At 30.9% G+C, this 20,438-nt stretch overlaps 1 protein-coding gene across 4 annotated transcripts; it reads right to left on the reverse strand.

The window, feature by feature from the left end:
- Positions 1 to 258: 258 nt before the first annotated feature.
- Positions 259 to 3,268, reverse strand: LOC107927037 (E3 ubiquitin-protein ligase RZFP34). 4 transcript variants are annotated; one of them, XM_016858005.2, is made up of 13 exons: positions 3,082 to 3,268; positions 2,726 to 2,835; positions 2,491 to 2,578; positions 2,331 to 2,390; positions 1,759 to 1,791; positions 1,580 to 1,657; positions 1,447 to 1,490; positions 1,285 to 1,325; positions 1,096 to 1,178; positions 908 to 999; positions 749 to 818; positions 440 to 619; positions 259 to 335 (listed from the first exon to the last, which is right to left on the reverse strand). In XM_016858005.2, exons 2-13 carry the CDS (start codon positions 2,830 to 2,832, stop codon positions 285 to 287), a joined length of 927 nt encoding a protein of 308 aa, XP_016713494.2. In that variant the 5' UTR covers positions 2,833 to 2,835; positions 3,082 to 3,268; the 3' UTR covers positions 259 to 284. The 4 variants fall into 4 exon arrangements, with proteins under 4 accessions (XP_016713494.2, XP_040946341.1, XP_016713495.2 ...); XM_041090407.1 differs by having other exon boundaries at positions 1,389 to 1,490; positions 3,082 to 3,254; XM_016858006.2 differs by having other exon boundaries at positions 2,968 to 3,252.
- Between the last annotated feature and the right edge of the window lie 17,170 nt (positions 3,269 to 20,438).

The following is a 20,438-nucleotide window of genomic DNA, read 5'->3' on the forward strand; positions in this document are numbered from 1 at the left end:
TTAATAAAATTTACCAAATACCAAAAAATATTTTACACTTTTCCAAGAAAATCAGAAGTTATTTTTCAATAATTGTTATCAGTGAAAGAAAGGCAGCCTAAAATGTTAAAAAGTATACTGTTTTGACTTTTCATTTTATTTAAGTACCGATATTAGATATGAATATTGTCCCAACAATAATTCGAATACATAAAATAAATATATTCATACCCAACACTCGTTAGAGTAAAAACACAGGAAAAAGATGAAAGGAATCAATAAAATTAATGACTTGAAATTCGAATTCATGCAAGTTTTTTTCTTTTTTTGTCTATGAGGCTGTATTCACAGTGCATCTACAAATACAGAGAGAATATAATGTTGTAAAGACTCTTAATAAAAAAATATAATGTATCTGTCTGAATCTAAAACTGTAAGTTAAAAACTATGATCACCTCACCATCTCAGAGAAGGAACCACCAACGGGGACTCCACGCGTCTGTCTCGTATTGTAGGACTCGCAACTCGGGCATTTGTGCGCCACTATATGGAACTGTACATTTGAAGTGGCTCCACAATCGTTGCATAGAATCCATACCATCTTATTTTGGTATACTGCAGGCATTGGGGTTGAAGCAATCTACTTTGAAGTTTGAGATAACAAAAGGTCATGAACCAGGGAATGAGTTATAATATATATATATATATAAGCAGTAGCACACTGTCATTTGCAAAAAGAACAACAATGCCACAAGCTCTATAAGTATACCTCTTTGTCAAGCTTTCTCCACAATTTCGACATATCGCAGATAGACTTTGAGCAAACGGGACAAGAGTACCTACGGTATTGGAAAATACATTAGAACTCACTGGATGAAATTCATGGTATCCTTGCTTGATTTTTAATCATTAAAGTAGCAAAGCTTACCTATAATGTTCCTCCATTTCTCTCAAACATCCCAAATGCATTGTGTGTCCGCAAGGTAAAACGGTTACATCTTTCATTGTGTCGAAGAGAAACTGCAGAATAAGGAAGATGTGAACCTACGAAGACCCAGCTTTTCCACCCTCAATTTCGCTATCAAATGAAAAATGCAATGATGCTTTATTGCTTACCTCGAAGCAAATAGGGCAATCGTGGTGCATTGCCTTCTCAATGCAACGATGTACTTCCCTCATTAAATTTGAATAACAACATCCTGCAGCAGCGATTCAATGTCTTCAAAGTAACAGTTGGAGAAGAAGAAAAGAAAGGGAGATGGCATTTCATTTGTTTTGAACTACACATTATCTACTTTCACTTACCACATTTGTTGCAATGAAAGAAGTTCTCCTCGCCTCCGGTTCTGCAAAACAGGCACGGAAGAGTTATGATATACGCCAAGAAATTATCAAGTTATAGACCGAACCTGATCCAGAAGATGGTTTCCGTAGAGACTATAGGTTTGAGAATAACTAAAAAATTACCTGCATATGCCACATTCAACACAGTGATATTGGTTTTTAGAAACCTGATCAATGCAACAGTTTATGACATAAGCGATCATTTAAAGATTTTCAAGCCAAGATTCACAGCAAAGAAATGAAAGAAAAGACTTACATCATCATCAAAGAATTTACATTTACCACAGAAGTACTTCCCCATACAGACTCCACAATTGATGCAATACTGTTGTACCTGAACGGATAAAAGAAAAGATTACAACAACAACGATTTGTGTTTCAGGTTTTAACAGAAAATGACATTACTTTAATCTCAATGTTTAGGGGATCACTCACATCTTGTTCTGTGTCACATAGGGAGCAAATGACCTGAAATTGACAAATAACAAAGTTAGACAAATCTTAAATGAGAATCTTAAGAAATAATTCTAAGCTTTCTAACAAATTAAGTATTTGCTTTATTGGAGATTAAATGTACGTCACCAAGCAAAGATTTTTGTCACATAAATTTAAGAACCAAACATATTGTTAAGGATACAACAAACTTATGCAGGAGATAATGATAATTGTTTAACTCCTTCAGATTCTTTGTAGTTATGTACTTGCTTCTTGTCACTCAAAAAGGGCATGAAAAAAGAACCAAAAAAAAAAAAGCATAGGCAAGAATTCAATTTGATAATTACATATTTGCTGTCCTATTTCTCTTTTCCTTTTTTGTGTTTATTTTTGCCCTTAGATATGGAAACAAAAGGAACTCTTAGCAGAGTAATATTAGAGGTATCTCATTAATTAATTTCTACAGCTATCCCTTCCACATTGTCATCATGTATAACTATTAGACATATAAGTAAACAAGCCATTTCAAAGGAGCACAATATATATACAAATATACATATATATAAACAAACCTTTTCAACTTCATGGCGTGGAATGTCATGTTGCTTAAGAGGACTAGATTCCGGGGAATTCTATTTTTTTTTTCCAGAAAACGAAAAGAAGGATCAGCTAAAAGCTAATTATTAACCCCATAAATATCAACACTTTTTTCTTTAAGAAAATATGGGTTACCTTAGATTCATTATGGCAATGTCTGCAATAAAAAACCTCATTGCAACAAGGTGCTCTGATCTTACACCTTCTTCTATAATGTGAACACCTAATCATATACACCGATGAGAAAAATAGAAAACTACCCACAAATTATATATCACCAAATCAATCAATTAATCAATCAATCAATCAATCAATCAAACCAAAAAAAGCCCGGAAGATTAATTGAAAAGCAAAGAAAATGTGATGTTACCCATAATTCCCTAATCCAGTCTCCATCAAAGAACCATTTTGATGATTCCCAAATTCAACAGATTTCAACTCAGTTGTACATGACTTTGTCTCACATACACCTTCCATACTCTGGAAAAAAAAAACCAAACCCAAACAAAAAAATCCAACGCTTTCTTTAGAACAAACTATTTGGGAAAAATCATAGGTTTTTATATGGGTGGATTTGAAACGAGCTGACTCAGATACAAACAAGAGCTTTACCAGGTGAGGCAATTAGTCAAACAGACGATGGAGATATTAGTGTGTATCGAGTCATTAAATCGCTATAATTAGAAACTGTCTTATATATCTGTGATTTTTTTCTCGATAACGTACCCGGTATTAACGCGATCTTATATTAGGATAACCCAAAGAAAGCTTCTATTTTGAATCAACGAGCTGATAGTGCTAACACAATCGACGAGTTGAGAGTGAGTTGGGTTCCGGATTCCGAGTTAGGAGTTACGAGGAAGTTGCCCATGGTTTTAATAAAATGGAAAGAACAGCGGCGGGCGGGAAAACAACGGCAAAAAGGAAGGTTAGTGAAATTACATTTAAGTTCATAATTTTGTTTTTAGTTGCCACTCAAAATTAGTGGTTCCCTCTAAGGGTAGTTTTGGGATGAAACTTTTATGGTTGAAATGGATGTTTTCTATCACAAGCGCCACATGAATGGTATCACAGGATACTATACTCAATTACAAGTATTTTTTATCATGGAAATTATTTTGATTAAATTGTGGTTTTGGTCCCTTTCCTTTGCTTAAGTATGAAATTTAATTCATATTAACTTAATTTAACATAATTTCATCCCTCAACTTTAATAAACACTATTAATTGTTTCAATAAAAATGTTGGTAATTTTTTTTTCTTCAAAAATCCCCTTTTACAACTGCCAAAATATTTTAATCGAAATGTTTAATGTGTTAACATCGAAAAAATAAAATATTAAATTATGTCAAAATAATTTTTTTTGATACTTTTTATGTCCGTTTTACAATCTGTGTTCGGGGTTCATGGCTATCCCTCTAATAATGTCATTTTTAAGGTTTATACACGTGTTTTCCCTTAAAAGTGCAATGTGTTATACCATTACACTTAACATTGATTAGTTATGCAAAAAATAAAATATAACAACTAAATTTCAATTTTAAGTATGGCAGAGACACCAACTAAAATTGGACTAATTACTTTTGTACAATTGAAATATTTATAAGAAATAATTCAAAATTCTAGTATATAACACACTCCACCTAGTATTAGTTTCCGGGTTAACATTTGAACAATCAAATATTTTCTTTTAGTTTATTTTAAATATAAATAAAGGAATTTGAACAATCAAAATTAATTTCATTTAACAAAGATTAATTATTTATTTGGATTATATTATTTATTTTCAAACAATAACTGTAATATTTTTTTATTTAAAATAAAAAATATAAATATTTATATACTTATAAATTTAAGATTTAGTCTTTATATTTATAAAATTAAAAATTAAATCCTTATTTTTCTATTAAAAAAAAGACTATGTTCACTATTTTACCTCTAAATTATATCCAATTTTTTCACTTTAGTACCTAATTTTTTTTACTACTTAAAAATTCATTTGGTCCTCCATTTTAGCCAATGGAGTTAACAAAATTTAATTAATATATATTATACAAATCTAAATCTAAAAATCTAAAAATAAATATAAAAATATTTACACATTTTAAATAATAAATATACAGATTTTAAAATTAAAAAAATAGTTAAAAATTTAGTTGCACTTTTAGAAAATTTTAAAAAATACATACTCTAAAGAAAATTAAAAAAAATAAAAAACATGGGTACTAGCCAACTTTGATCAATTGATGTTGGATACCCTGTTAAGGGATTTTTACTAAAATATTACAAAAAAAAAACCTAAAATAATATAAACCTTTTTTTATTTACTAAAATAATACAAAAAAAAACAGTTAAAAAAAAACATAAGTGAAGGTCTGAAGGACGGCCTGCCACTGGCGGCACCTTTGGTGCCTGTGGCAGAGGCGGTACCAATTGTTCGTATTTTGACACTTTATTCGTATTTTTTTCTCAAATTTTATTACTTTTAAAAAATATACTATTTTATAATTTTTTATTTTACATTATTTTAGTACATTATATTTGAAATGTATTAATTTAGTGTGTTTTTTAAATAAATTAAAAAAATCTTTATTTCAGCCATTTGTTCGTATTTTTTTCCCGGATTTTATTACTTTCAATAAAAATATATTATTTTCGTATTTTATTATTTTACATTATTTTAGTACATCATGTTTGAAATGTATTAATTTAGTTTTTTAAAATAAATTAAAAAAACTTTTATTTCGGCCCTTTGTTCGTATTTTTTCCCAGAGTTTATTACTTAAAAAAACTATTTTCTAATTTTATTATTTTACATTATTTTAGTACATTATATTTGAAATGTATTAATTTACTGTGTTTTTAAAATAAATTTAAAAAAAACTCTTATTTCGGCCCTTTGTTCGTATTTTTTTCCCCAGAGTTTATTACTTAAAAAAATACTATTTTCTAATTTTATTATTTTACATTATTTTAGTACATTATATTTGAAATGTATTAATTTACTGTGTTTTTTAGATAAATTTAAAAAACCTTATTTCGGCCCTTTGTTCGTATTTTTTTCCCGGATTTTATTACTTTCAATAAAAATATTTTTTTTTCTAATTTTATTATTTTAAATTATTTTAGTACAATGTGTTTGAAATGTATTAATTTACTGTGTTTTTTAAATAAATTTAGTAAAAAACATTTATTTCGGCCATTTGTTCGTATTTTTCTCCGGATTTTATTACTTTTAAAAATATACTATTTTATTATTTTACATTATTTTAGTACATTAGGTTTGAAATGTATTCATTTAGTGTATTTTTTAAATAAATTTAAAAAAAAATCTTATTTCAACCCTTTATTCGTATTTTTTTCCCGAATTTTATTACTTTCAATAAAAAACACACTAAATTAATACATTTCAAACATAATGTACTAAAATAATGTAAAATAAAAAATAAAAAAATAATATATTTTTAAAAGTAATGAAATCTAGAAAAAAATACGAACAGAGGGCCAAAATATGAACAATTGGTGCCGCCTGTGGCAGCCCTCCTTCAGGTATGTTTTTTTTTTAATTTTTTTTGTATTATTCTAGTAAATAAAAAAGTTTATATTATTTTGGTAATTTTTTTTATTTTTTGTATTATTTTAGTAAAATCCCCAATTAAAGTTTGATCAATCTACTGCTTTTTTTTTTTTTTTTTTAAGAATGAGAATTTAAATTTAATCCAAATACTGAAAAAAAAATAAGTTTCACAAAATCTAATCAAAAGTTAGTGGGCAAAGAAACCCAATTAAAATCAATTAAAACGGCTGGGGGATTAAACCAGCTCAAATCATGCTATACTAAAAATTACGAAATTTTAATTAGATTAGCATTAGTATTATTGTCACTGCGAGAGGATACGGGTTTTAATATATTAAAATGTTGTTAAACCAAGTTTTATTTGATAAAAGATTTTGATATAACAAATTGAAGTGTTTTTAAATATAAGTTAAAATGGACAAAATGATTTTTAAATTTGAAGTCTAAGAAACCAAACTTTGAATATTTACATTAAACTCTTAGAAAATTTTGAAACAATTTTAAAATCAAGTGAAAATGATTTTAACCAAGTCAAAATAATTTCAATCAAGTCGGAATTGCTCCAGGCCAAAAAGTCCCGATTCCATTTGGCTAAGTATCAATATTTTTGGAATTATCAGTACTCTTTGAAAAATCGAGACCAAACATGCATTATGTTTTCAAAAACCCAAAAAATTATCAATACCATTTTTTGATATTGATACTTGCTAAAAAAATAATCGATATCGTTATTAAAAACGATACCCAAATAGCATTTTGTTTCTTATAAACCCCACAAAGTATCGATCTAGTATCGATACCTAATTCAAAAAGTATTGATAAAATATTTTTTTGGTATTGATTAATAAATCCCAATGGTCACTGAATCAACATTTATTACAAATATTATCGATACACTTTTATTTGGTATCGATACTCGTAGTTGCAGGAGAATTAAATGTTTTGGTTTTACATTCCCAATGACCATATTCACTACACCAACAACCTTAACGGTTGGAAATCTAGTAGGGAGTATAAATATCATCTTTTAAAGACCTACAATAACAAGAAAAATATTTTCAAGCAAAAATCATCAATCAAACAACCCTAGGCTTAATACTTTCACATTCTTTTTACATACACTTGTGAGCTTTATCTTTATTCTCTTTCTCAAGTATATTTTATTGTATTTGATCCCCATTTTGCAAACAACTTAATCTTGTAAGGATTGTTTCTTTATTTGCTTATTTGTATATCTTTGAGAGGGTTCTTAAGAAGTTGTAAGGTTAAACCTTATCATTAAAGGTTGAACAAATTAGTGAATTTGGGAAAGTCCTTAGTGGTGAAAAACTAAGGTAGTGGAGTAAGCAATTGGGGTGAAGTCACTCTAAATTCTGTGTTCATTGTTTCCTTTTTGTCTTTGCTTTCACCAAAATTTTTAAAGGCCAAATCACCCCCTTTTGGCATTTTCAGTTTATTCCATCGAGCTAGCAAATGTGTTTATTTTTTTATTCAAGGGTTTAGAAGAAATTATGGATAATTCTTAGTATTGTATAAAAAAAATTCAATTAAGCTGAATCAAAATGTAATTTTATGGACTTTAACATCCATCGACTAAAAGCTAGCAAAGCTGAACTGGTTTAGAAAGTTTTGATTTTAGACTCGAGCGAAATTCGATGTCTATATGTACTATTAGTATTTTTTGTCAAAATTTGCCATCAAAACACCTATGCAATCATATTAACTTCAAAAGCCATTTATTATGAAGTCAATGACGCATGGATTATTATCAAGCAAATGGATGCTAAAAATATTAACAAGTGTTGGATGACACATTTCAATTCTAAACGAAAACGCAAATTTAAATATTAGAAACGACATAGTTTGGAGTAGAGGTGTCCATGGGCCGGGCCGGGCCCAGAAAAAAAATTTGGCCTAAAATGGGACTCACAGTGCATGTCTTACACATCCTACATGTTTTGTATTTTCTCCCTGATGGCAACCTCCTTGCAACGACTTGTCATGTCATCACGTCCTCTTCCTTGTTGTACACTATATTAATTAATTTTATTGGTGTCATGTTTCAAAATTTGAATTTAGCTATTTTGTTGTTTGAATGTTTAATAAAAAATGGATTTGAGATTTGAGCAAATTAACCTCAATTTCAAAAAAAAGTAAATTATAGATTTAAAATCCATTTAAAAATTTAGAATTTATAAAATCCAAATTCTATTTGGAAGTCAACTTAATATTTCAAAAATTGAATTTATATTTAAAAAAATAGTGTAAAATAAGTGATACAACTATAACCTTCTTGATTACTTATCAAATCTATGGAATTGTAGGAGGCCTATTTAGTAGTTTTTAGTTATATTTGGATATGAGTTAATTTAAGATTTTGAATTTGAAATATTTTATTTTATAAATAAATAGTTTTAAATTCATGAATTTAAAATTTATAAGTTTTGAAATCTAAATGTATATCCAATGGCAAATTATACCCTATCTTACTAAATTATTATAAGATTATTTGATCACTCAACTTCAAAAAGTTACAAAATGGTCACTGAACCATTAAAAAAAACTTAACAACCTAGTAACTTAAATAAAAACTTCAGTGACTTAAATGAAAACTTTTAAATAGTTCAGTGACTACTTTGTAACTTTTTAAAGTTGAATGATTAAAACATAAACTTACTATAATTTAGTGATCTTGGGATAATTATGTTTTGATCATCAAAGTACAAAACTTTTAATTTCATCACTAACACTTCCAACTGCTTTTTTAGATTAAATTTTTTAACTAATATTATAATTATAATTATCACAAATTATTATATTCTATGTTTAGAGCCCTATTTAAGTAATAACTCTACCTTAAAATTAGTGCAACTTTTTAACTAATAATTTTAAATTAAATGATAATTATTTTTAAATTTAATTTAGTAATATGATAGAAAATAAATTATATTCTTGTTAGTTCAAAAAACATACTTTTTAAGAAAATTAATTTAAATTATTTATTTTTATATTAAAGCATATAATCATTTCATATTTTAATATTAAAATATTTAATGAATAATTCTTATTTAATATAATAGAAATTATATAAAAATTAAATAAATAATTCTTATTTTAAAATATATAGAAATGAAATTTATTAAATTATTAAAAAACAAATAATTAAAATGAGCTAATATAATAAATACGAAACAATATTTATAAATTTTTAAAAATTATAATATTTATTTTGATTTCATTATTTTTTAGCATTATTATTAATTTTTCTATAAACAAATCCCCCAATCGTCATAATATGAACCAATTGATGCCTGCAAAAGAATTTATTGCGAAGTTCAACGCTAGCTACTTTTATTTATTTGTGTCCAATTTCATACAATAATTTTTATATACAATCTTACGTTAAAATTATTCCATTTTTTTTAATTTGAATAAAATAATTTTTAATATTAAAATATTTATCGTTTTATTATAATTCTGATTTATGATTAAATGTTTTTGATGACTAAATTAATAGAATTTGTAAATATGGAGGGTTAAATTTTTTTTTTGAATATTTAGAATTAAGACCAAATTGATAGAATATATAAGTGTTGAGGACTAAATATGTTATTATATTAATTAAAAAAGTCATAAAAATGATCGAAAATATTAGTGATGGAATTGAAATATTTTTAAATTCAGTGACAAACAAAATTTACTAATTAGTCATTAGGTGACTAATTGTGCAATTTGAGAATCAGGTAACCAAAGGGTAAGCAGTGGCTTTCACCCATGTGGTACAATGGCGCAATTACCTTTTAGGTCTACAAAACGAGCCGAAAAATAGGATAAATATGATTCTCACAAAAAACGAAGGAAAGGTGTAGGTGAAATGCACGGCCAATGGGAACGCGTGAAAAGTTGTTGAATCCTCCTTTCCACCAACTTTGCTATTAGAATTGGTGCAAAACTGTTGGCTGTTCGTTGAAGTAGATTTGGGTCTCAGTTCTTGCCAATTAGGATAGTGGCCTACTTCTCTTTAAAAATAAGGGTTTTTTTTTTTTTTTGGCTTTTTATCCCCCTAACTCAAAATTATTAATTATTTATGAAAATAATTTAAGTCAAAATTTATGTACGAAAATGACCTGTTTTTCGTAGTGTTTGCTGGTGTTACTTAACACACCAGTGGCACAACTTTTGATGACACAATCATCGACTTTAAAAAAATACTTTTTTGGTGCTACTACTGTGTCAGGCGAAATCAATCTGTATTTTTCAAAATACTCGTTAAGAACATGGGCATTCAGGGAGTGAAAATTTTATTTTTTAATGAGTGTCGTTGGTTTGTCAGGCAACATTAACGGGAATTAAAAAAATTAGGTGAAACAAAAAAAAATTGAGAAAACAGTCGAAATAGAAAAAAATTGAAAAAAAAATTGAAGGGGGAAGCCTTTGATTGCTTCATAGGTGGTTCTTGTTTTGTCAGTGTCACCGTTAGTGGATGAAATATCATTTCAAAAAAAAAAATCTTACATGAGATAAGAGTACAAAAGAAAGAGGTATGAGAGAAAAATATAGGGATAAGAGAAAAAGAGATATGAGAGAAAGATAGAGACGTGAGAGAGAAAGTTAAATATGGGAACAGAAAGAGAATAACAATTATGTAAAATGGATACATGGAAGAGAATTGAATATTTCATGTAAAATAGATAATCAAATATGGGAAAAGAAGAAAAATAATGGATATGAAAATAAATATATAAAAGGGAATTTAATATTTAATGGGAAATAGAGAATCAAATATGGAAAAAGAAAGAAAATTGAATATATAAAAAATAGAGAATCAAATATGGGAAAGGAAAGAAAATAACATATATGAAAATAGATCATACTAAATGCACTTTCATATCTCTATTTTTCATATATGTTATTCCCTTTCTGTTCTCATATTTGATTCTCTATTTTTCATATATTCTATTTTCTTTTCTTGTTTGAATTTCCCTTATTCTTCTTTTCAATTAAAAACTCTAATTGTCGTACTCAGTTATCCTTTTTCTTTATATTTTAATTTATTTCTTTTTGTTCTTCTTCTCAATTGAAAACCCTAGCTATCGTACTCAATAGGCTTCGATGTTGTCGTTTACGGTAGCCATTTGTGCCGGTTTTGACACCAAATAAGAGATTTTCTCCTTCTCGTTGACTTCTACGGTTTAGATCTCCTAATAGTTGGCTCCAAATTTTCTAAAACAATTACCAAAGCTTTGAACTATTCTTTCTACAATGATTTTTTTAAAATATCATCGATGCCGACTAACATGACAATGGAACATAAAAAAAATTAAAATTTTAACGGGTGTCGATTGACATACCAGCGACATAAAAAATTATTTTTTAAAAATATTTACTAGTGCCTCCTAACATATCGGCGATGCCCCAAAATATATATATTTTTAAAAATTCTCCGATGTCGCCTAACAGACTGGTGACACCAATTTAAAAATATTTTTTTCTTTTTTCTGTCCCTAAATACCCTATTTTTAATGGGTATTTTGAAAAATAAAGACTGGTGTTGCTTGACACAATGGCGACACCCACAAATATTATCTTTTTTTAAGCTGATGATTAAGTCTTCATTGGGGGTGGTGTCGCCAGTGTGTCAAGCGACACTGACAGACACTGTTGAGAACTGGTCATTTTTGTACATAAGTTTTGACTTGGGCCATTTTTGTAAATAATTAATCATTTTGGGTCAGTTGGGTAAAAATATCGAGTTTTTTCATTATTTTCTCTTAGAAAAAAATTGCATGCAACGTTTACACCATGTCAATGTGTAACTTTTTTACCTAATTGATCCCAAATATTTAATTATTTATGAAAATAACCTAAATCAAAGCTTATGTACGTAAATGACCTGTTCTCCACAGTGCCTGTCGGTGTCACCTGACAGACTGGCGGTACCGCCCCTAATGATGATCCAAATATCAGTATCAACTTTAGTTTTTGTTGAATTTTTCTTTATTTGTTCAAGATAGAAAAAAAAGGGGGGGAAAGGTTTGTGTTTAGTAGGAGAAGAGAAAATAGATATTGTATCAAAGATGAATAACCAATTCTTCGTATACATTCATTTCGAGGGAGTAAATTTACAAGCAACAGTTGGTTGTGTATTTGAATCTTTCTAGAAAATCGAAATGAGGTTCAATAAGAATATGAAGGTTTAAAAAATTAAACGAAAAATTTGTGTTAAAATAGTTCTCTATTGTGGAAGGACGATGTCCAAACTATTCTACAAATTTTTAGTTTCGTCAAATCCATGCAAATACGTAGAGATGAAACTTGTAGATGATAAAGACATGGGCACTATGATCTCAATTTATTGCTCGATTGGGAACGTAAACTTTGAACTAGTTATCCAATGTGGAACCCATTCAAAATGTCACTCTATTAAGTCAACAATACGGGTTTGACTTTGATCTTAATGTTGCATGGTCAGAACAATCATGTTAGGGTATTGTTTTCCCAAAAATAACAAAAATTTCCAAATTTCTCTTCCCCCCCCCCCAATTTTAGCTGTTTTGAGGTGGGGTTTGTTAGGGTATTGTTTTCCCAAATGATACCTTGCCATCGACGTGAACTAACAATCTTGGGTTTTTATTTTTTTTCCTTTTCTATTCATCCCTTTTTTCCTCCATATTTTTTATATGTTTTGTTTTATTCACCCTATTTTTTTATTCTTTTTCGGTTTTTTTTATTCATCTTTTTTTTCTTTATATTTTTTTATCTGTTTTGTTTTATTCACCCCATCTTTTTCATTTTTTTTAATTTGTTTTATTCTTTCCGATTCTACATTTCTCTTTTCGTTGTTCTTTTTTTTCCCCCACTATTTTAATAATTTTTTATTGGACCGTCATGACCAAGTATCTCTTTTTTTCTCAATCTTTTTTACATACCCACAACTCATTTTTCTTTTTTCCTTTTCCATTTTCATCCCCATTTTATTTTTTTTGGGGTTTCATTTTCCCCCTCACTTTCGTGCTTGGAGTGACACATCCAGTTATTACAAATAATATTAATCACTTACTAGACGTCAATAATATTCGAAATTTCATTTCTGATGACAATTTTTCTAAAAAAAAAATCATTTTCATCAGAGTTATTCCATTTCACTGTTCAATCAACTGAACAACTTTTCTTTTATTAATCTTATTTTTAATTATATGAATAATGGAAACAAAAATTATTATCCCCACTATCATTTTAACTTATATGATAATAATACTAACAATAATTGCAATAATCACATTAGACAATTGGTAATGTAGTTCAATAAGTTTTTTCTTCTGTTCCATCAGCTTCTGCTTGAATCAGGTCCATTGGAAATCCGGTGAGATTCAACTTTGCTTGATTTGGGTCCATTAGGAAACTCGTGACACAAGTTTGGGTCAGCACCTCCTCCCATGATAGTGCTCCATGATATGTCTGGACGGACGTATTATGCTATACTTGGATGCTACCGGATTTTGAGCAGCGACATTGGTTCGAACGGTTGAGTTGAGGGTCATCTGAATATTTGCCTTGGTTGAGCAGTGGCGTCTACAGACTGTCACTTTTCAATTCACCCCTTTTTTATCCTATGATTATGATCTCAAACTTATTATAGGGTTAATAAAACATCCTATTATGGTGTTATGAAGCTGGGTTCCCTTGACAGCATAACCAATTTGAACTTATGACCACATAACCATTGCTGACTGGAAGCCCTATTTTTACTTGAACCTATAACCGCATAACTATCAACTATGAAATCTTTCGATGACGAAGCGCCATAAGATCACCGTTAAATCAACCATACCTTAAAACTATCACAACTTCTCCCTAAAAAAATATTTCTTTTAACCGACACTGGTGTCGTTTAATAGACTGCGACACTTAAAAAAATCATTTTTTCTTAACACTAGTGCCACCTAATAGATCAACGGCAACAATTTGAATTTTGAATTTTTTTCTGACAATTCCAGTGACGCCTGATAAGCGACGACATCTATTAAATTTTTTTTACTTTTTTCCTCCCTCAATACTCGTATTTTTAAGTAGTATATGGAAAAATACAAATTGGTGCCGCCTGATACAATGGCGACACCCAAATTTTTTTATTTAAAGAAGGTGATGATTGGACCGACAGACACTGTGGAGAACAAGTCATTTACGTAAATAGGGCAATTTTCATAAATAATTAAAAATTTTGGGTTAATTAGGTAAAAAAGCCACTAGATTTTTATTTAAATTATGTTATGTAATTATATATTTTAAACCGTTAATATTTATTAATTTAATAAATTGAATTATATTTTTATTATTTAATTATCAAATTTTGTAAATAATAAATAAATAATTAAAAAAGTATAATTTATGACATTATTTAAATGAAAATAACATTTGTGGAGGCAAAACGTTTGGTAAATCCTCTCTCGAAGGTCTTATCGGTAGAAACGTGAGGTTGGTTTTTTTGGCTTGAGAAAAACGTGTAATAAATTTGGAAAGACAAAAAAAACAAAAGCAAACCATTAATCCAATTTGAGGTTATATTTTTTCATTATTTTCTCTTAGAAAAAAAAATTCATGCAATGATTTCACCACGCGTATGTGTATATCTCTATATATCTATATAAGCTCCAAAAGACAATTCTCGTGCAACACCACTATATACCTGTACATGGGTCAGGTTATTCATTTAGGTCCGAAGGCTTATCCAAAATTTAAGAAGATATGGACAAAAAAATTAGGCCCGAAAAATGAGTTTGGACAAAAAAATTAGGGCAGTTTAAAATATAGGTTGGGCTTGGACTTGAATATTCAAGATTCGAGCCCGGATCAACCGTTTTAAGTTTATAATACTTTATATTATGTAATTTTTATATATTATGTAATTCAGAACACATTAAAAAAGTAAAAAATAATATGAGCGGGTCTAAAATAGGCTTGAGTTAGTCTTTTACAAACATGGGCGGGATTGAGCAAAATTTTAGGCCCAGATTTTGTGCTGGGTTGGTTTTGAGCAAACATAAAGTATGTTAATATCATGCTTAGGCCCGACCCGATCCATGAACATCTCTAGCCACATACCACATTTTTATTTATAAAAATGGTTAATTTTAAGTTTTGATCCTAATATGTTTAAATTTAGGAGTTAATCCTTGTACAGGCCCAATTTGAACCAGCCCATTACCCTAACCAAAACAGACCCTAAACAAAACCAAATTAACAGCCCAAACTAACCCACAGCCCAAATAGCCCAAAACACTAATTAGACCTAACCCCTAACCCTAGCCGCCGCACCTAGTCCACTTGCCCTCTGCCACCGCCACCAACTCCGCCGATCACCTGCCCTTCTGACGTCGCTCCACCTGCTCCACCTGCAAGGAAAGGAACAAACACGCAAGGCAGAGACACAAACAGGGCAAAATAATAGAAATAGGCATTGTAATCGGCTATATAAATAAAAAAGAAAAATGTAACAAAGGAGGCTCTCCGATTTTGGGTAAAAAAACAACTCAATAAAGAGAAGAAAATTGAAAAGGTTGATAGCATTTTTTCTTTCCTATTCGGGCATTCTACATATTTTTTTATTTATTCATTTTTGTTTGACTACTCTTATAAACAAAAGAAATAAAGGAAAAGAAAAGGACCATTTCGTTTCGAAGGCCGGCGTCGGAGCCCGTCTTCGTCGTCGCCGGTGGAGGAGGAGACGAGCGGTCTCTCCTCGTTTTCCGATTCTGGGCTCATCTTTCTCGACATGCCACCATGGATCTATGGTCTAGAGGCGATTGGCTTCAAAAAGGGACCGAAAAGGTCCGATTTTGGGCCTCCGACCACCGTGCGCGGCGGCCGTTGGACGGTGGCCCGATGACCGGTCAAAAAGGGACCGAGAAAGAGAGAGGAGAAGGCTTTCTCTGTTTTAAAATGGCTAAAACTGATGGGTTTTAAGTTTTTTTTAATATTTATAGTAAATACAAAACGGCACCGTTTTGATAGGGTCAGGACAGCCCCAAAACGGCGTCGTTTTGGGCTCCTGACCCGAGACCCGACCCGTACCGCCTGGGATCCGCGTGTTTTTGGACCAGAGGGGTTATTTGCACCCTCAGTCCTTCCGCTTTTGAGGCCGTACAATTGGGTCCTATTCCCTTTTATTATTTGTTTTAATTTTGCCCTAAATTTCCATCTTTCTTGCGATTTGGTCCATCGACCGTCTGCTCAGGCTTTGTTAGAACGACGTCGTTTGGACCACGTGGGAATATTTTCCATTTTGACCCTCCATCCTTTCGCGCGAGTCACATTTTGGTCCTTTTCGTCCTTTGTCATTCCAAATTCGCCCAGTATTTTCTTTTTTATTTCGATTTAGCCCCTTTTTTTAGCCACTTTATTATTTTGTTTATTTTATTATTATTATTATTATTATTACTTATTTGTTTATGTTTATTTTATTTAGATTTTCGGCACATATACATATACATGCATATATTTTTGTGATATACATACATTGTTTTTATAACATATATACTTATATAGTTTATATATTTTACAACTTATGTATATATCTATACATTTATATATTTTCATTTTCCTAAATATATACATATTTATACATAATCTTTATAGTTTAAAATATACCCCTTTTTTATAAATCCGTATATACACACATGTTGCTATTAATTTATATACATACATATCCTTTTTATTTTATAAGTATATATATTTTTATATGTACGTACATATATATTTTTGTATATCTTATTTTACATAAATATATATATATACATTTTCAATATATTTTTAACATGTACTAAAATTAACGTATTTATTCGTATACATACGTATATTTTCATTATTTTTAAACTTTAATTTGTACATACATACTTTCTCTTATTTTTCAACACATATATATGTACTTACTTTCATATGTATTTATTATTTTCATATTCCATAGTTTTATACACCCATATATATGTACATATTTTTATATATACATATTTATCGTTTCTTTTATATATTAAAATACTTTATACATTTTGCTAATTTATATATATACATATTTTAGTTTATGTCTATATATATATCTTTTTATATTTAATTGTATTTGTTACTTATTTATTTCATTTTCGTTATTATTTTGAATGAATGTTTTAATTTATTTGTTTATATATATTGTTATTTTATATGATTGTAGGTATGATTTTTATTTATTTTATATCGTTGCTATTGCTCGTACTATTTTTATTTTTTTATGTGTATTATGATTTTACCACGTATGACAACAATGTAATTTGTTTTCACATTTTTTACTACGATTTTCGTGTTATATTTTATTCGGTATAACAAAATTTGTTTTAAAAAATATTTCGTGTTTAGATTCGAAAGGATCGTACTCTAACTTACTGGGTTTCGATTTTCATAATAAATCTAAATACACGAATCTTTTCAAACTCAAGTTTTAAACGATCTCGGGAATTAAGAAAAGATCGTGCCCTAACTTACTGGGCCTGATTTATTTCTAAAACCAAGATAATAAAATATCTTTTAAATAAGCATTTTTCATCCGCGTATCGGGAATTTGAGACATTGTGTCCTAACTTACTGGATATGATTCTCTTTCTCGAATAATGTGAAATATTCCCTTTTCCTGAAAATTTTCAACGTTTTAATACAAGGATCGTGTTTTTAAAATTCTTCAAGGTTCTCAATTTTTGACATTAAGACATTAAGTAATCAACTAGGTACCAATTTTGGGCGTATCGAGGGTGCTAATCCTTCCTCGTGCGTAACCTACTCCCGAACCCGTTTTTTTTGAATTTCGTGGACCAAACTTGTTGTTTTAATAAAATCAAACCGTTTATTAAAAACCCCTCTTCGAGGTGATCCAATTGCACCTCATAAAAAAAAGGAGGATTGGTGGCGACTCCCGTTTCTTTTTTAAACCCAAGTCAACCCCATCTTTCATCAAAAAAATGGTGTCAACAGCTTGGCGACTCCACTGGGGACTGATAAGAGAGTCAAGCCACGTGTTGATTATTTCTTGTCTTTTTGTCGAAAGTTGAAAATTCGATTGAAATTTACGATCCTCTCATTGCATCTCTTTTGTTTTGAGTTATATTTTTTATCGTGTTCTGTATTTTATTTTATACCTCTGCGTATTGCATTGCATGACCGTTGGTCACACCTTTTTAAGTGGGAGTGAGAAGCTACGCCTTCGTGAGGTTTTCACCTCCGCATGGGATAGTGAATCGCTTTCGGGATATATCCGTACCTATGTCTTCGTGAGATTTTCATCTCCGCATGGCCATAGGGAAATGTATCCCCCTGAATCGAACTTGGTCCGTATGAGCCTATAATGGGTGAGGATCGAGGAATTTGCTGGTTCAGGTACCCTACTTTAGAACCAAACCACATGTAATGAGCCATAGGAACCGACCTAGGTAGAGCTACTCTAAATTTTTAGTGCTTACCTAAATGAATGTTGTATTTATTTGTCGCTTATTTTAAATCTTATTCTGTGTTTAATGCTAATTTACTTTGTTTGTGATTGCATGGCATCTTCATTCTAAAAGAGGTGTCGATTTACGTTCAGTTTCTTGGTAGAAAGCTTATCATGGAAAAGGGGTTTGTTGATAAAGTAGAGGATAATGCGGCTGTGCGAATATGGGCTGAAACAACGCAACGGGAGAAAGGCGATAGTCTTACCGAAGGGTACGTGTCAGAATTGTGGGATTTTACCCGTATCAGTGTAATCCAGAATGACCTTCGAGAAATGAAAGAAGTCTGGGATCAATGGGATGTCGAGGCCAAGGAGCTGTTCTGTTGTAACTATGGTGACCTACCTTATCTGCTTAGTGTCAAAGTGGACAAGTATTTATTCCGAGCCCTTACTCAGTTTTGGAATCCTGCCTACAGTTGTTTCACTTTTGGGAAGGTAGATTTGACGCCTACTGTGGAGGAGTATACGACCTTGCTTCGGTGCCCAAAGATTCAAGTCGACAAGGCTTATTCCAGAGCTGCTTGTGTCCCTCCGTTGTTAAAGAAATTAATGAACATCACTGGGATGAGCGAGCAGTGGGTCGCTGCCCGGATCCAACAGAAGGGCGACAGTAAATGTGTTCCTTGGAAAAGTTTGCGAGATTTGGTGCTTGTACATCCTGACTTAAAGAAAAGGGTCGATGTCTTCGCTTTAGGTATCTATAGACTAGTGGTTTTCCCCAAAGCTTTAGGACACATAGACGAGGCTGTATCTGATTTGTTCGATCGGCTTGGTAAAGGGGTTACACCGGTTCCGGCAATACTCGCTGAAACTTTTAGATCTTTGAATGCGTGTCGAAAAGCAGGGGAGGGAAGGTTTATTGGATGCGCGCAGCTCTTATTGGCATGGTTCCATAGCCACTTCTGGAAAGTCGAAAAGGTCTCTTATCGGGTATTCTCCGATAGCTACTTCCCTCTAGGAGAATTGGTGGCCACGCCAAGACGGGATGATATTTCAGAAGAAAAATGGATAGAGATACTCCAGAATCTCCAAGATGAAGATATTGAATGGAGGGCTCCTTGGTTAATTCCTGATGAGATATTGTACCGATGTGGAGATTTTGACTGGGTTCCGCTACTCAGGATATGGGGGGCTATCGGATATGCTCCTCTACTCGTATCAAGACAGTATAGATCACGGCAATTCATACCAGCAACCCAGGGGTTGGCTTATAGTGATTTTTCCTATAGGGAAGACAATTACAAGAAGAAGGTTCGAGAAATATCTAGTGCCTGGAACCAGACTCGTCGAATGAAGATCTTAGCTGTGGGTCCGACAATTACCCCCGAGTATGGTCAGTGGCGTAATCAAAGGATCAACGACAACATCCCGGCGTCAAATTCAGAAACTGCTCGATCTTTAGAGGAACACTTACAAGTCTTGCCTTCTGAGATAGAAATCATCAAACAAGAATTCGAAAAAAGAAGTTTAGAATTGGGGAAGAAGATAGAACAACTAGAGGAAGAAAAAATGCAGTTAGGACTGGATGTGGACATTCAAAGATTAGAGGCCAACAAATTGAGAAAAGGAAAGAACAAGGCAGAAGAAGATTTGGACAGCCTGAAGACAGATTACAAGAAGTTGCGTAAGTCGGTAAGAGCCGCTGGCTTGGGTAAAACACCAGAACAATGGCGACAAGAAATTCAGGAGGAAAAGACGAAAGCTAATCAATGGGAAAAGAAATTTCAGGATACTCGGGCTCGAGAAGTCGCCTTGGGAAAGAGTCTACTAGTTTGCCAAGACGAGAAGACGGAGTTGAAGGTCCGGATAACAGAACTAGAAAGATCGCTTCACCAGTACTGTAATCGTAATGCTACGGTTGAATTAAGGGCGGGCTTAGACAAAATTGAAGAATTAAAAAGACAGATAGGAGGGCTAGAGAATGCATTGTAAAATAGTGAAATCCGGATAGAGCTTCTAGAAGAAAGTAATGAGCAGTGGCAAGGACAATTCCGTCGG

The sequence above is a fragment of the Gossypium hirsutum genome, chromosome D03, assembly GCF_007990345.1.
Source record: "Gossypium hirsutum isolate 1008001.06 chromosome D03, Gossypium_hirsutum_v2.1, whole genome shotgun sequence".
NCBI classification, from domain to species: domain Eukaryota; kingdom Viridiplantae; phylum Streptophyta; class Magnoliopsida; order Malvales; family Malvaceae; genus Gossypium; species Gossypium hirsutum.